Source organism: Scyliorhinus canicula, chromosome 6 (assembly GCF_902713615.1).
Source record: "Scyliorhinus canicula chromosome 6, sScyCan1.1, whole genome shotgun sequence".
NCBI classification, from domain to species: Eukaryota; Metazoa; Chordata; class Chondrichthyes; order Carcharhiniformes; family Scyliorhinidae; genus Scyliorhinus; species Scyliorhinus canicula.
Genome location: NC_052151.1, coordinates 69,529,236 through 69,547,094, shown reverse-complemented (window position 1 = coordinate 69,547,094; position 17,859 = coordinate 69,529,236). Strand labels below are relative to the sequence as shown.

General features: G+C 44.4%; 1 protein-coding gene across 3 annotated transcripts in view; it reads right to left on the bottom strand.

Moving 5' to 3' along the window:
* eif2b4 (eukaryotic translation initiation factor 2B, subunit 4 delta) overlaps window positions 1-17,859 on the bottom strand; it is a 77,347-nt gene that overhangs the window by 38,095 nt on the left and 21,393 nt on the right. For 2 of the 3 annotated variants that reach the window (XM_038799468.1, XM_038799466.1), the window contains exons 3-6: window positions 13,382-13,532; window positions 11,487-11,681; window positions 9,301-9,383; window positions 7,477-7,518 (exon numbers count right to left, since the gene is read on the bottom strand). In XM_038799468.1, coding sequence (XP_038655396.1) covers window positions 7,477-7,518; window positions 9,301-9,383; window positions 11,487-11,681; window positions 13,382-13,532 — 471 coding nt within the window. The remainder of the gene's footprint in view (window positions 1-7,476; window positions 7,519-9,300; window positions 9,384-11,486; window positions 11,682-13,381; window positions 13,533-17,859) is intronic. The other variant, XM_038799467.1, reaches the window with a different exon arrangement.

The following is a 17,859-nucleotide window of genomic DNA, read 5'->3' as shown; positions in this document are numbered from 1 at the left end:
ACCAGGAAATACTGGGGGCTTGTCAGAAACGTACGAAACTAATCATGGGTGATTTTATTATGCACATAGACTGGATGAATCAAATTGGCAGAAGTAGCCTGGAGGCAGAGTTCACTGAATGTATAAGAGATTGTTTACTGGAACAGTATGTTGGGGAACCAACCAGGGAGAAAGCTACTCTCAATTTGGTATTGAGGGAGGGTTCATTAATGACTTCATAGTTAAGGATTTTCTTGAGAGTTTTTAAAATTCATTTACAGGATGTGGGAGTCACTGGTTAGGCCAGCATTTACTGCCCATCCCTAGTTGCCGTACAGAAGGTGGTGGTGAGTTGCCTTCTTGGACCGCTGCAGTCCTTGAGATGCAGGTGCACCCACTGTGCTGTTAGGGAGGGAGTTCCAGGATTTTGACGCAGCGACAGTGAAGAAGCTGCGATATATTTCCTAGTCAGGGTGGTGAGTGACTTGAAGGGGAACCTCCAGGTGGTGGAGTTCTCAGGTATCTGCTCCTCTTGTACTTCTAGATGGTAGTGGTCGTAGGTTTGGAAGGTGTTGTCTCAGGAACATTGGTGAGTTACTGCAGTGCATCTTGTAGATGGTACACATGGCTGCCACTGTTCAGCAATGGTGGAAGGTTTGAATGTTTGTGGAAGGGGAGCAATCAAGCAGGCTGCTTGTCCTGGATGGTGGCAAATTTCTTGAGTGTTGTTGGAGCTGCACTCATCCAAGCAAGTGGAGAGTATTCCATTGCACTCCTGACTTTTGCCTTGTAGATGGTGGACAGGCTTTGGGGGGTCAGGGGGCGAGTTACTCGCCGTAGGATTCCTAGCCTTTGACCTGCCCTGGCAGCCACAGTATTAATATGGCTAGTCCAGTTCAGTTTCAGATCAATAGTAACCCCCAGGATGTTGATTGTGGGGATTCAGCGATGGTAATGGCATTGAATGTCAAGGGGCAGTGGTTAGATCCTCTCTTGTAGGAGATGGCCATTGCCTGGCACTTGTGTGGCACGAATGTAACTTGCCACTTGTCAGCCCTAGCCTGGATATTGTCCAGGTCTTGCTGCATTTGGACATGGACTGCTTCATTATATGAGGAGTCGTGAATGGTGCTGAACATTGTGCAGTCATCCGCAAACATCCCCACTTCTGACCTTATGCATTCAGCTCTTTTGTCCATGTTTGAACCAAGGCTGTAATGGGATCAAGAGCTGAGTGACCATTTCGGAACCCAAACTGAGCATCCATGAGCAGGTTATTGCTGAGTAAGTGCTGTTTTATGGCACTGTTGATGAGTCCTTCCATCACTTTGCTGATGATGGAGAGTAGACTGATGGGGTGGTAATTGGCTGGGTTGATTTGTCCTGTTTCTTGTGTACAGGACACACCTGAGCAATGAATGGTGGTGGACAACTAAACAACTCACTGGAGAAGGAGACTCCACAAATATCCCCATCCTCAATGATGGAGGAGCCAGTGTAGATGCCAGTGTTGTAGCTGTACTGGAACAGCTTGGCTAGGGGTGCAGCAAGTTCTGGAGCACAAGTCTTCAGTACTATTGCCGGGATATCGTCAGAACACATAGCCTTTGCAATATCCAGTGCCTTCAGTCATTTGTTAATCCTATTTGCTGAAAACATGACATCTGTGATGACGGGGGAACCTCCAGAGGAGATCGAGACGAATCATCTACTCGGCATTTCTGTCTGAAGATTGTTGCGAATGCCTCAGCCTTGTCTTTTGCACATATGTGCTGGGCTCCTCCATCATTGAGGATGGGGATATTTGTAGAGTCTCCTCCTCCAGTCAGTTGTTTAATTGTCCACCACCATTCACGGCTGGATCTGGCAGGACTACAGAGCTTAGACCTGATGCGTTCGTTGTAGAATCGCTTAGCTCTTTCCATTACTTGCTGCTTATGCTGTTTGGCACACAAGTAGTCCTGTGTTGCAGCTTCACTGGGTCGACACCTCATTTTTCGGTATGCCTGATGTTGTTCCTGGCATGCTCTCCTGCATTTTTCATTGAACTAGGGTTGATCCCCTGGCTTGGTGGTAATGGTAGAGTGGAGGATATGTCAGGAGTCGTGACTGTAGAATTCAAAATTCAGCTTGGGGGCAAGAAAGTGGAGTCCCACACTTGTGTTCTGGAATTAAACAAAGGAAATACATCGGCAAGAGAACAGATATGGCCCGAGTAGAGTATACAGGAACGCTAAAAGATAGGGCAGCTTATGAGCAGTGGCAGTTTTTTAAGAAGATACTCAATTCCTCACAACTAAAATATATCCCAGTGAGGAAGAAAGATAGGAAAAGGGATAAACAATATCCATGGCTAAACAAGGGGGTAAAGGACAATATAAAGACAAAAACCAAGGTACATCATATTGCAAAGCCAGTGGCAGGCTGGAAGATTGGGAAACTTTCAAACATAAACAAAGGGATTTCAAAAAGGTAATAAAAAGAGCCTCAAAGCTCACCCTCCCACCCCAGCTTTGGGTCATCTGCAAATTTGCAGATATTACAGACTGGATTCCCAAGCTGCGTGTTTCTTGGCCATGGGCCGTGATTCTATCTTCCCGTCACTTGTAAATGGGATTTCCCATTCTAACCACTTCAGGCCGATGAGAAACCCACGGGTAGGGGTGCGTTGCCGGTGGGAAAAGTGACTTGCAGCGACCGGAGAATTTTAGCCTCACCAAAGAGAAAATGCTGGAAAATCTCAGCAAGTCTGGCAGCATCTGTAGGGAGAGAAAAGAGCAAACGTTTCAAGTCCAGATAGATGACCTTTTGTCAAAGCTAAAAGGCAGAGAAAGTGGGAAATATTTATACTGTGACGTGAGAATGAAAGAGGAGTCATAGCCACAGAAACCCAGGGAAACGGGGTGCTAATAGCCACAGAAACCAAGGGAACAGAATGCTAACGGCAGTCCCCAGAGAGAACAAAAGGTTTGAAAGGCCGAACAGCAGAGAAACTAACATCAGAGAGTAAACTGTGACAGATGTAGATTTGGGGGGGGGGGGGGGGGGGGAAGGGGGAAGCAAAGGGGAGAAAGAGTAAAGAAAGGTGGATAAGATGGGAGGGATTAATATATATAAAGAAAGACAAGAAAGAAAGAAATGGTAAAAGACAGTTAAAATGAAATGGGATGAAAACAAATGGGTCGAGGTGGGGTAGAGCTAATCATCTGAAGTTGTTGAATTCGATGTTGAAACCAGAAGGCAGTCGCGTACCTAACCGAAAGATGAGATGTTGTTCCTCCAGTTTGCGTCGAGCTTCACTGGAACATTGCAGCAGGTCAAGGACAGACATGTGAGCATGGGAGCAGGGTCTTGTGTTAAAATGGCGAGCACCAGGAAGGTCAGGGTCCTGAATGCACACAGACCGAAGGTGCTCAGCCAAGCGATCACCCAGTCTGCGTTTGGTCTCTCCGATATAGAGGAGACCACTTTGGGAACAGCGAATGCAAAAGACCAAATTGAAAGAGGTGCAAGTAAAATGCTGCTTAACCTGGAATGAGTGTTTTGGGCCTGGGATGTTAAGCATGGAAGGGGTAAAGGGGCAAGTGTTACACCTGCAATTGCATGGGAAGGTGCCATGGGTGATGGGAGAGATGTTGGGTACGGTGGAGGAGTGGATTAGATTATCTCTAACGGTCTCTGCGGAATGCTGGCAGAAGGATTGAAGGGAGATGTGTTTGGTGGTGGCATCACGCTGGAGTTGGCGAAAATGGCGGAGGATTATGCTTTGCATATCGAGGCTGGTGGGGTGAAATGTGAGAACGAGGGGGACTCTATCCTTGTTCTGGGAGGGAGGGGAGGGGGCAAGGGTAGTGGCGCGGGAGATGGACTGCACATTGTTGAGGGCCCTGTCAACAACTGTAAATGAACACATTTTAAAAGCCAGAACAGTTGGTAGGATTTTGCAAGCCCAGGTCAGATGGTGCGTTGTCGTGCGTCCTGAAGGCTGCCTTGGAGAACGCTTACCCAAAGATCAGAGGCTGAATGCCCTTGACTGCTGAAGTGTTCCCTGACTGGATGAGGACATTCCTGCATGGCGATTGTCGCGCGATGTCCGTTCATCCATTGTCGCAGCGTCTGCATGGTCTCACCAATATTCCACGCTTCGGGACATCCTTTCCTGCAGCGTATGAGGTAGACAATGTTGACCGAGTCGCACGAGTATGTACTGCATACCTGATGGGTGGTGTTCTCACGTGTAATGGTGGTACCCATGTCGATGATCTGGCACGTGTTGCAGAGATTGCCGTGGTAGGGTTGTGAGGTGTCATGTTCACAGTTCTGAAGCCTGGGTAGTTTGCTGCAAACAATGGTTTGTTTGAGGTTGCGCAGTTGTTTAAAGGCAAGTAGTGTGGGTGTGGGGATGATCTTGGCAAGATGTTCATCTTCATCTATGACGTGTTGAGGGCTGCGAAGAAGATATCATAGTTTTTCCGCTCCGGGAAAGTACTGGGCGACGAAGGGTACTCTGTTGGTTGTGTCCCGTGTTTGTCTTCTGAGGAGGCCAATGCGGGTTTTTGCTGTGGCACGTTGGAACTGTCAATCGATGAGTCAAGCGCCATATCCCATTCGTACAAGGACATCTTTCAGCGTCTGTAGATGTCTGTTACGCTCCTCCTCGTCTGAGCAGATCCTGTGTATACAGAGGACTTGTCCATATGGGATGGCTTCTTTAATGTGTTTAGGGTGGAAGCTGGAGAAGTGGAGCATCGTGAGGTTATACATGGGCTTGCGGTAAAGCGAAGTGCTGAGATGTCCGTGGGCTTGCGGTAAAGCAAAGTGCTGAGTTGTTTCTTCTTCCCTTTCTTAATAATCCCTTGGCCCTCCTTTGCTGAATTCTAAACTGCTCCCAATCCGCAGGTCTGTTTTTTCTGGCCAATTTGTATGCCTCTTCCTTGGATGTAATAATATTGCTAATTTCCCTTGTAAACCATGGTTTGGCTATCTTTCCGGTTTTATGTTTGCGCCAGACAGGAATAAACAATTGTTGCACTTACCCACATTCTCTTTGAATGTCTGCCATTGCCTATCCACCTTCATCCCTTTAAGTAATGTTTCCCAATACATCTTAGCCAACCCATGCCTGATACCACTGCAGTTTCCTTTATTAAGATTCAGGACCCAAGTCTCAGAATCAGCTACGTCACTCTCCACCTTGATGAAAAATTCTATCATTTTATGGTTGCTCATCCCTCAGGGGTCTCACACAATTAGATTTCCAATTATTCCTTTCCCATCACACAATACCCAGTCTAGGATGGCCTGTTCTCTAGTTGCTTCCTCAACAAGTTGGCCCAGAGAACTATCCCGTATATACTCCAGGAATTCCTCCTCTACGGTATTGTGACTAATTTGGTTTGTCCAATCTATATGCAGATTAAGTCACCCATAATTACAGATGTTCCTTTATCGCATGCATCTCTAATTTCCTGTTTAATGCCATCCCCAACATCACCACTACAATTTGGAGGTCTGTATACAACCCCCACTAATGTCTTTTGCCCCTTGTTGTTTCTCAGCTCTACCCATACAGATTCCACATCGTCGGAGCTGATAGCTTTCCTTATTATTGCATTCGTTACCTCTTTATTTATGTTTTAATTTTTTTCCAATTAAGGGCAATTTAACGTGGCCAATCCACCTACCCTGCACATCTTTGGGTTGTGGGAATGAGACACACGCAGATATGGTAATTACCTCTTTAACAAGCAATGCAATCCCATCACCTTTTCCTTTTGTCTGTTCTTCCTAAATACCCCATGACATTCAGTTCCCATCCCGGGTCACCCTGCAGCCATGTCTCCATAATGCTGACTATATCCAACCGGTTGGCATCTATTTGTAATAAGCCTGAGATTACTACCTTTGAGGTCCTACTTTTCAACTTGCGTCCTAACTCCCTGGGCGCGATTCTCCGCTTCCCACATGGCGATGAGCGGCCTCCGAGGCCGCCGTGAAACTCGGCCGTGTTCACGACATCCCTCCCGATTTTTCTCGGGAGCGGAGAATTCCGCCCCCTATATTCTGCTTTTAGGACTTTGTCACTTTTTTAACCTATGTCGCGTGTACCGTTGTTTACCATGACCACTGACTGATCACCCTCCCCCTCCAGAATGTCCTGTAACCGCTCTTCGACATCCTTGACCAGGGCACCAGGGATGTAACATACCATACTGGAGTCTTGTTTGCGGTCACAGAAACTCTTATCTATTCCCCTTACAATTAAATCCCCTATAACTAGCCCTTTTTTTGCAGTAGAGCCAACTGTGGTGCTATGAATTTAGCTTCCCCCCCCCCCCCACCACAGAGATCAATCCCCTCAACAGTATCCAAAGCGGTATCTGTTTTGCAGGAGAATGGCTCAGGAGATTCCTGAACTAGTCCTAGTCCTCTTGCTCTACCTGGTGGTCACCCGTTCCCTTCCTGTCTGTGGAGCCTGAGCCTACAGTGAGAACACCTCCCGATACATGCCATCCATGAGAATCTCTGGCTCACAGGTGCTCCAGTGTCCTTAGCCGCCACTTCAGTTCCAAAACACAGGCTTCCAGGAGCTGAAGCTGGAGACACTTCCTGCACACATGCTAGCCCCAGACACTGGAAGTATTCCTGGCTTCCCACATGGAGCACACCGTGGCTTTGAGCTCTCCTGCCCTTGGAAGATGCTGAAAATCAGATAATATCAACTACTCTACGGACCTTCTTTCCTGGTCCTCCTTACTACAGAATTTGGCCGTACAAACTATAAACCACAAAAAGACCTCACAAACTATAGCGATGAAAGTAGTAACTATTACCTGGCCTTACCCGCTACTTACCAATCAACTCTCTTCCTTGTAGCTGCTGCTGCTGCAGCAGGGCAAGACCACTCTCTGAAGATTTTTTAAAAAGAAAAGAGCACCACTTTCCCTTCTGCACCGAGTTTCCACTATGTTGCAAATTCCTGATACCACACTCACCCTGGCTGTCTCTCACTCAGGATATGCTCTCTCCCACTACTGATGCGCTTAGCCCACATATATTCATATGCAGGGACTTGTCTTTCCAGGCAAAATGAACATTTCCAGGCACTGTGACTCTTTTTGAATTTAGCGAAAGCATGAGGGACAATAGGTCCCTGGTGCATTCTCCATGGGAATGCCTGAAGACCAGAGTCAATTTGCCAACAAATCAGCACCCTTTTCTCATGCAGTATAAATTCTTGTTCTCTTTGAGATCTGGCATTCTTGTACCTGTTCTAACATGTGCAAGATGAGATGTTTTGTCAGCACGTCTGTGCAGCAAAATGTGTATCTGCTACAGGAAACTGGTTTTACACATTGATTTTACTTTTAGGTAATGCAAACTCTGTTTGAACAATTCTCATCTGAACCATGCATTTATGCTATCAACTCACAAAATAACCCATTAAAATCCTACTCTGAAAGCAGGAAAACAAACAATTAGCACACAGTTCCAAACCTTAAACTTGGGACCCTTTTTAAAGCAATCTGTTGAATGAGCCTGAAAGAGATATTCACAACTATACTTAATACTGCACCAGCAATACAGATCATGGTTTGATTAATTTAGCCTCAAATCAAGTTGAATATAAATAATTGCATTATTCAGGTCCAAAATATTAATAGTCACCCAAGTCCTACAAAATAAGTGGTGGACTTAATGACATGGATCATGATTTTATCTTAAATTGGTGAAACACATAAATATTAACAAGGTAATGGCATCACAGAGCAGTAAAATTCAGCTTTGTGACTTCAGTTCTCTGCAAAGCAAGCTCTTGAACTTTTTCAATCTTCTGGAATTCATTAATGGATGAAGAATAGAAAGAAAATGTAGATATCCATCACTCATTCTTAAGAACGGAATTGATGGATTCAGGGATCAGTTATGGCTCAATGTTTCATTCTGATGTGTATGATCCAGGAATCCATACAATAAGTTCAGATTTCTTTTTCCAAATCCAACTTTCTATTAACTTGTGGCATCTGTACCCAATTAAAAGTGTGCAAGGATGAAACTAGACCCGAAGATCGATATATCATGTCTTAAGTTCCTATACAAAGAGCCCACAGACTGACTCAAACATTGTGAGTGAAGGAGCAAAGGAAATAGGTGTGGCAGTTAAAATGAAAACTGTGCAAGTACTGACAAAGTGATCAGAAGATTGACATTCTGTGGCAAGTGACTCACCTCTGGACTCTTCAAAACCTTTCCGCCATCTACAAGGCACAAATCAGAATGACTTGCCAGTATGAGTGCAGCTTCACAACTTCAGAAGCGCAACGTTATCCACGGCAAAGCAGACTGTTTGATCCATACCCTATCCAACTTAAGCATTCACTCTCTCCAGCACTGGCATAATGTGGCTGTTGTGTACCATCGACAAGATACACTACAGCAACTCACCAAAGTTTCTCTGACAGCACCCCCAAACCCATGACATCTCTGATCTGGAAGGTCAAGGGCAGCAGGCACAGGAATATCAAGTTCCCCTCCAAGTCACACATCATCTGACATGGAAATATAGTGCCATTCCTAGAACTCCCTCCTTTAACAGCACAGTGGAAGTACCTTCAAGACCTGAACAGGTGGTTCAGAAAAAGAGCTCAGAACCGCCATGCTAAGAGCAACTAAAGATTGGCAACAAATGCTGGCCTTACCAGCAATGCCCAGATCTGTGAATTTATAAAAAAAGGTTTACTATGTTGATAAAATTTAGGCATTACAAAAGTGGCTTTCAGGGACGGTCACGACAGTGGCAGCTCAGTATTTCAACATGCCATTTTGCTAAGGCATGTACAATGAACAAAGGTGATGTCTTTTATTCTCCCACTTCAATTAAAAGGTTGAAAATTTCTGGATTAAACATCACAAGGTAGGTTAACCCTGGTCATCTTTACACTTCTCTTCTGGTAGGTAATAACAAGAGACCAGAGGAATTGTATATGGGGAACCTGACTGGATAAGTACCATTTAAAAATAGAAAATGGAGGGCAGCATGGTGGTGCAGTGGGTTAGCCCTGCTGCCTTACGGCGCCGAGGTCCCAGGTTCGATCCTGGTTCTGGGTCACTGTCCGTGTGGAGTTTACACATTCTCCCCGTGTTTGCATGGGTCTCGTCCCCACAACCCAAAGATGTGCAGGCTAGGTGGATTGGCCACGTTAAATTGCCCGTTAATTGGAAAAAAATGAATTGGGTACTCTAAATTTATTTTAAAAAAGAAAATGGAAATAAAAAGGTTAAAATAATCCAAACAGAATGAATTTTTAGATTAAACGGTACCTGTTGCCGCTCCAGTTTTTTGGCCAGCTTTTTAAGAGCCGCAGGGTCATCTGCCTGAATGTGATCTGGGAGTCGTTTTACCACTGTGGGAAAGGGGTTCAGAAGATTTACTCAGGAGAGTGAGTATCAGTGCAATAAAAACATGTATATTAAACTCTCAGTTCTTTTAAAATCTTTCTTTAAATCTTCAAAACAGTACTTATTGTATTCTCTTGAGAGTCAAGTAACATTCAGTGACAATCAGCAAAGGTTACACTTTAACAAAACGATCAAACACAATATAAAGCTGCAGGAATGCAGATAGAGTGGTAATTTAATCTTGGGTTTAGGGTGAAAAAAAACTCATAAACTCAAGCTATGTTCGTTCTTCTACTATGGATTCATATCAGAAATTAGGCGAGCCGGTTCAAGCTGACCAGAACCGTTATGATGTGGCATTGCATGCACAATGTCTCTTCATTGAGAGTGGACCACGTTTTTTAGAAAAATACATAGCAAATATTATAGGCTGTTACTGGACCATACTTCATTTAATGGCTTTGAACATGAGTAGAATATGCATTTAATGCTAGATTATATTAAACACATTTAAATGGAAATCTTTTTATCGCACTCGTCAGGTTATTGCAAGAATACCAATATCAACTTTATACTGCATGAGAAGAGGATGCTGATCGATTGGCAAGTGGAACCTGATTGATACAAGTGTTGCCATGGAGAATGATTAAGTTGATGGTGACTAACTGTTAACTGCCAAGCTTTGTTTGAAATTTAAACCAGACAGTTCGACACGGATTAGCCAAGGTACTGTTCTGTGGAATGAACCAACAAATGACTGTCAGTTATTTTGTTTAGATGAAACAGATGCAATGTGTGTATTCTTTCTGTCTGCAAAGAAGATAGCCCTATGTATTAATATTTGCAGCTTCCAGTACGCACAAATGTGCCACACTGCAAGATTGACTGACAATCTTAAATTAGTTAGCAACTTAATTTTTAAGCAGAGCGAGGATTATTTAACAATCTTTTGAAATAAAAAGCGCAAATTTAAATAGAACTGCTCATTTGCATTTAGGTGCAAAAAACCATGGTGGGAAGTGAAAACCTTATCCAACAATTTCTACAGTATAAATTGCAAATTGTTCCAATGTTGACAAACAGTTCTCAATGGCCTCATATTTATTACTGTTTCTCAGCCCCACTCACCACCATAGGAGCAGAATTAGGCCATTTGGCCCATCGAGCCCACTCCGCCAGTCCATCATGGCTGATCTCATTTGGCCTTAACTCCACCGTTCTGCCCGTTCTCCATAACCCTTCAACCCATTACCAATTAAAAATCTGTCTAATTCCTCCTTAAATTTACTCAGCATTTATTGCCCATTACTAATGCCCTCAAGGGGGCAGTTAAGAGTCAACCACATTGCTGTGGGTCTGGAGTCACATGTAGGCCAGACCAGGTAAGGAAGGCAGATTTCCATCCCCGAAGGACATTAGCGAACCAGATGGATTTTTACGACAATCGACAATGGTTTCATGGTCATTATTAGACTTTTAATCCCAGGTATGTTTTGAATTCAAATTTCACCATCTGCAGTGGTGAGATTTGAACCTGGGTCCCCAGAGCATTACTCTGGGTCACTGGTTTACTAGTCCAGTGACAATACCACTATGCCACGGCCTCCCTATTTTCTAGCTACCTCTTATCCTAAGACTATGACCTCTCATTCTAGAATGCTCCAAAAGAGGAAGCATTTGGCCCACATCTACTTTATCCATACCTTTTATCATCTTGTATACCTCAATTTGATCTCCCTCCATTCTTCTAAACTCTACAGGGTATAGGCTTAAATTGTTCAATCTCTCTTCATAGAACAGACCCCTCATCTCTGGGATCAACGCAATGAACCTCCTCTGAACTGCCTCCAATGCCACATTTTCCTCAAATAAGGGAACCAAAACTGTGCACAATACTCCATGTGCGGTCTTACCAATGCATGTATAGCTGCAACAACCATACCTTTATACTCTATTCCTTTAGTTATAAATGCCAACATGCCATTTGCTTTATTATCTGCTATACCTGCATGCTAGTTTTCTGTGACTCATGAATGAGGTCTCCCAGATCCCTCTGCGACCGAGCACCCCGAAGTCTCTCGCAACTCTTAGTGTGGTAATTTTTTTACCTTGCTGAGGCTCACTCGGTACAGACTTTGTCTTCCCTAAAGCAGCAGGTTGACTCTGGTCAGGTTTCTTGGACTGTTTTGCACGGTCTTCCTGCTTTGCTTTCCGTTCAGCTCGAAATTCAGCTTTGTTTCTTCCAGATGGACCTTTTTCACTGCCGACAGGCGTGTCGCCTGTTGCAGTATTTGTTGTTGAAGCTAAAACCAAAGGAGAACAAAGGGCAAAAGTTAATCAGGATTTTCTAAAATTTGTTTCACTTCAGCTTTGCAAAATACAAAAACTAATTGAAAAACTAAGGCAGTACATCACATCAGTAGTTAGTAATAATCCCTCCCATGGTAGATAGAGGCACTAGTTAGACATCTCACAAAATCCAAACGAAAGAAGCATTAGTGGACAAAATTGTCTGAAGGGAATATATTGAACTAATTTACTTCTTTTACGGTTGTCAAACTAAAACTAAATAATGATAGAATTATAGAATGGTTACAGCACAGTCAGAAGCTTTTCTGACTGCAGTGTCTCTGCTGACTCCCTGCAAGGGCAACTCGGCAAATAATAATAATAATCTTTATTTTCACAAGTAGGTTTATATTAACACAGTCATGAAGTTACTGTGAAAAGTCCCTAGTCGCCATATTCCAGCGCCTGTTTGGGTACACAGAGGGAGAATTCAGAATATCCAATTCACCTAACAGCATGTCTTTTGGGACTTGTGGGAGGAAACCGGAGCACCTGGAGGAAAGCCACGCAGACATAGGGAGAATGTGCAGACTCAACGCAGACAGTGACCCAAGTCGGGAATCGAAAATGGGACCCTGGAGCTGTGAAGCAACAGTGCTACTCGCTATGCTACTGTGCCGCCTGATCTCACTCCCCCCTGTAGTCTCACAATTATTTTCTCTTGAGATAATTACCCAACCTTTCTTTTTCTGTTCATCCTTCCAGGCCAAGCTGACCATGTACATTAATACCCTTTTGAAAACCACGAGTGGATCTACCCCCAACACACTCCCGGAAGTGCATTCCTGATCACAGAACTCGCAGCGTAATTTTCCTCCCCTCATATCGCCATTGGTTCTCTTTTCATTCGCCTTAAAGTAGTGTCCTTGGGTTCTCAACACTTTCACCAATAAGAATGGTTTCTTTCTATCTACTCTGTCCAGGTTCCTTGTGATTTTGAACATGATTCTGATCTTCAGCTTTGGAGCCTCCCAATATGTTCATTTAACTGCAGACTCTTACTTCCAATTGTCATACTACAAATTTGTAATCCTGCTGTTTTAGGTTTCTATAAATGCTATTGCTGCACCAACATGACTAACAGTCAACTTACCCCCAAGCCTTTAACATCTCTCTCCAATGTCAAGTGATAAAAGGATAGGTGTGTCGCCTGACATGACTCACTTTTATTATTTTTCTTTTTCCTTCTCTTTCTGGTGAGAAGGGAGGAGGGGAAAAGGAATAGGAAAGTCAATCCTCAATCTAATGATTCCTCCTCCTGCTATTGTGAACCATTAATTTACCAGGTGCCGACTTATGTGTATTCACCTTAATCATTCGAATGGCAGCTCAAAAATAACAGACTAAAAAGGTTTTAGCTTTTTATACTTTTACACAGTGATACTTTACTTCTTACACATGCAGAAGTTGATAAGTGTGGACACATAAAGGGCAACCCAGCATTTCCTGTTAATTTAACAAAATTGCAGAGTTTAGAAATCTTCAATAGCCTTGTAATGGTAGATAATGCTTTAAACATCCCAGTCAACCTGTGGGAATTTAATGCCATTAATGCTCCGAAAGATGGAAAATGTTTTCTTCCTCTGACACTGTTAACCCAAGATTGCATGCAAAAGGAAATTAGCCATAGGAGCAGAAAAAAAGAGCAGTTTACTTTTCTGCTGTTGTTGCTGTTTATTTTTGCCATCTGTCGAAAAAGAATTTCCACCATCTGTGGTCTTATCTTGCCTCCTGTATTTTTTCTGCTGTTTCTTCTCCTTCCTCAGTCGTTGCTTTTCTTCCTTGGACAACTCTTGGCCTTCTAACTATCAAAATAAATTTTTAAAAAGACATTGTTTACGTAGCTGCGTTTAAGAAAAAGCAAGTTCAGTTTGTATAACATAGGAAAATCATTTAACAGAATGACACATCACACTAGGAGAAAATTGCAACGTTCCCAGTTGGAAGTGTGAACAATTCTTTAATAATAATATATTATGCAGAGAAAAAAATGATTGCAAAGAAACAACAATAAATAATGGTGGTTGTTATCCAGGGTTGCCTATAATCACATCACTCATCAAACTTGTAAGATATCAGCAATGTGAATTAGTGCGTATGTAGCAGGCAACAAACAAGTACACTAGCTTTGAAACATTTGCAAAATGTGTTACAATGAACACTTACAGAGAAACTGATTTTAAAAAAAATATTGAGTGTTCCTCGAAGGACTTCCGGTGGCAGCATGTAAGGTCGCACATAAGATAGTTCGCGCTACGGTATTGTTTTTTTGGTCTTTTTTGCCCAGTTCCCAGAGGATGCTGGTGGACAGTCCCGACCTATCACAAGCACTGGTCAACGAAAGTATGTCGAAAGTTACAAAAAAGGTTGCTGGAAAGAAGGGTACGAATGGTAGTCCTTTGATGGAGCCAGAGTGCAAGCTCACTGGGATGGAAGATGACGGAGACGACATAGGTGGGTGTGGCCGTTCCTATCATAGTGGAAACGCTGACTGGAGTAATAAACATGAACTTGAAAAACAAGTTGAGAAACATTTTAAAAGGCAAGGAAATGAGATGATTGAACATCTATTGAGGAGGCGCTTGACCCAATATATAACTTCATTGCAGTATTAATGTAAGCCTACTTGTGACAAAGATTATTATAAAAAGTTGGGAAAAACGCTGTGAAAGAACATTGCGAGGTGCTGAAGTGTGGAGGAGACCTTGTGGCAGAATAGCGACCAAATTGCCTTGTTGGAAGCTGACATGCTGCTGGTGGAGGAGAGAAACATGAGCCTGAGGGTGAAGGTCGAGGACCTGGAGAACAGGTCAAAGAGACAGAACCTCAGGATCGTGGGCCTGCTGGAATGGCCAAGTGAGTAATTTTCCCAGATGTTAGCGAAGCTGTTGAGGTGGAGAGGAGAGAGGAATGAGCAGATGCCCCTCCAGCAGAGGTCTCGAGCAAAGGAGCCACCATGTGCGGTGATACAGCGGTTTCATAGCTTCCAGAGAAGGAGCAGGTCCTAAAATGGGCCAAAGAGAACTGGGACGCGAGGTAGAAAGGAAGCAACATCCAGATTTATCAGGATGTCGCGGCAGAGCTAGCGAAGAGATGTGTTTGTTTGGTGGCGGGAGGGGGTTGGCGAAGAGGAAGTATTTTCTTTGGTAGGCACGGCAGGTTTTTTAAGTTGGGGGGAGGGGTAGAGTACTGACAGTGACCAGGGGTTTATCTTTGATTCACTTTACGGATGGGATTGGCAACCATCTTGGGTGGGCCCTGGGTCTAAGAATTTGGGTAAGGATGGGATAATTCCTTATGGTGGAAATGGCTGAGTAAAGGGAGGGGGGGGGGGGGGGGGGGAGAGAGAGAGAGAGAGAGAGAGAGAGAGAGAGAGAGAGAGAGAGAGAGAGAGAATCCCCGATCAGACTAGTCAATTGGAATGTTAGAGGACCAGGTGGCAGGTAGCCCGGAAAAAGGTTGAGAAGTTACTCTCACTTGAAGAATTTAAGGGCCAGTTTGGTGCTGTTGCAGGAGACCCACCTGTTGGTGAGGGATCAAACAAGGCTTCGGAATGGTTGGGTGAGCCAGGTGTTCCACATGGGCTTCGATAGTAGGGTCCGAGAAGTGGCAACTTTAATTAAGAAGAGGGTCCATTTTCTAGTGGGAAGGGTTGTGGTGGATCAGGGAAGCAGCTATATGGTGGTCACTGGGTTACTGGAAGGTAAGTCAGTGATGCTGGTGAATGTATAAGTCCCGAATTGGGAAGATGTAACATTTATGAGACTGTTTGCTCCAATACCGGATTTGGACTCGCAACAGTTGATTCTGGGATTATATAAGGCTCCCTCGCCTAGTATTCACACCACAAGCTCAGGGTGCTTTCAATTAAATAGGGGAACGAAACAGGGGTGCCCCATGTTCCCCTTCTTGTTTGCATTAGAGATAGAGCCTTTGGCCATCCCTTTGAGGGCTTTGGTTAAGTAGAGGGGGATAATTAGGGGAGAGGTGGAGCATAGGGTGTCCCTGTATGCTGATGACCTTCTACCTTACGTGATGGACCCATTCCCCACTATGGGTAATATGGTGGAACTATTGAGATGCCTTTTACGGGTCTAAATTAAATCTGAAAAAGAGTGAGGCTTTTCTGGTGAACCCCCCGGGGAGGGAAGCCAACCTGGGGGTGCTTCTATTTTGCGTGGCCGGATCCAGTTTTAGGTATTGACTGGTTCGAGATTGGGCCCAACTTGTAAATTGATTTATACTAGCCTGGTAAGTAGAATCAAGACCGACTTGTAAAGGTGGGATAACCTTCCCCTGCCCTTGACGGGCAGGGTCCAGTCGACCAAGATGAACATTCTGCCACGATTTGTTTTTTTCTCAGTGTCTGCCGGATTTCCTTCCGAAATCCTTTTCTGGGAGGGTCGAGAAGTGGAGACCATCATTTATACGGGCGGGCAAGACTTCGAGGAATCGTATGCCAGTCCTTCAAAGGGATAGACAGTTTGGGGGGGGGGGGGGGGGGCCTGGCATTACCGAATCTGATATTTTATTACTGGGCAGTTAAGGCCGAGAAGGTGTTGTTTAGTGTAGTGATCCAAGGGCTACGTGGGTGTAGATAGAATTGAGGTCATTTTGGTGTCTGGTCTGGGGGCATTAGTGACTGCCCCGCTCCATTCTCACCAATAAAGTATTTGTCAAATGCAGTGGTTGTTTCCACTTGTGAAGCTATGGAGACAATTTAGACAACATTTTAAATTGGGGTTAGTGTTGAAGCTCTCCCATCTGTGCTAACTATCAGTTTGAGCCAGCGAGATTAGATGCCACGTTTGGGGGTGGGAAGGGAAGGGGCTGGAAAGAGCGTGTGATTTTTTTTCCCTAGAGGGGCAGTTTGCCACTCTAGAGGAATTGATGGAAAGATTTGGGTTTGCGGGTTCAAATTTATGTGGATACCTCCAAGTTCGCAACTTTGCGAGACAGATTTTCCCAACGTTCCCCGTGGCGCCAGCAGCATCTCTAATGGACTGGTTCCTTTTGCTCACAGAGTCGAAGGGGGCACCGCCAGTATTTATGGACGGAATTTGTCAGAGGTTTCGGTGTCAGTGGAAGGGGGAGGTTGGTGGAGGAGTTGGGTGGTGGGGATGATGAGGTGTGGTGTGATTCCCTACACAGGGTGAACTCCACGTCCTTGTGAACGATGCTTGGTTTGATCCAACTTAAGGTCGTTTTTAGGACACACCTAACCAAGTCGAGAATGCGCTGTTTCTTTTTAGGGTTGGAGGACAAGTGCGAGCGCTGTTCAGGTCTGGCTAACCACACTCACATTCTCTGGTCTTGTCCCAAGTGTGTGGTTTTTGGGTTCCTTCTTTAGCACCATGTCGGCGATTCTGAAGATTGAGCTTGAGCCCTGTCCTTTAGCGGCCATATTTTGGGTGTCAGGAGCTGCAGGCAGGCGCAAGGGGCCGATGTCCTGCCTTTCGCTTCACTGATTGCCCGGAGGCGAGTACTGATCGGGTGGAGGCCTTCATCTCCACCCAGTGCAGCTGGGAGATCTGATGGAGTTCTTACACCTCGAGAAAGTTAAGTAGACTGCAAGGGGAGCAATCGAGGGGTCTCATCGAAGATGGCAGCCTTTTACGGTTTATTTCAAGGAATTGGTCACCGTTAGTTGTTAAGGGGAGGGGCAGAGATTTAGGTTTTGTGAGGGGCTGTCATTGAGTCTCATGAAAGTACAGTTTATGAACTGTGTCAACAATTTAATGCTGACATTTAGTATAGCCATGCCTTTTTTTCGAGTCTTGAATAAAAAATGGAAAATGCTAGAAAACGCTTAGCAAGACAGGCAGCATATGTGGAGAGAGAAACAGAATTAACAGCCCTGATAATTATGAGGAAGGCAAACGCAGACAGGGAACACATCACTAGGGATGCTGAGGTCATGCCAAATTTAAACAGCAGGACCTCATTATATTTTTTTTCATTCTGTTTCCAGCCAGCTAAATCTATACAGGATGTTCTGGCTCATAGCACACTCCAATTTCCGACCTCCATCTCAAACGGTCCAATGTTTTCATCAACTTTATTGAACCATAGAAAAAAATCCGCAAAAAAACACTTGAAGGCATTGAAAATTATTTTCCAGCAAGCAGTCAG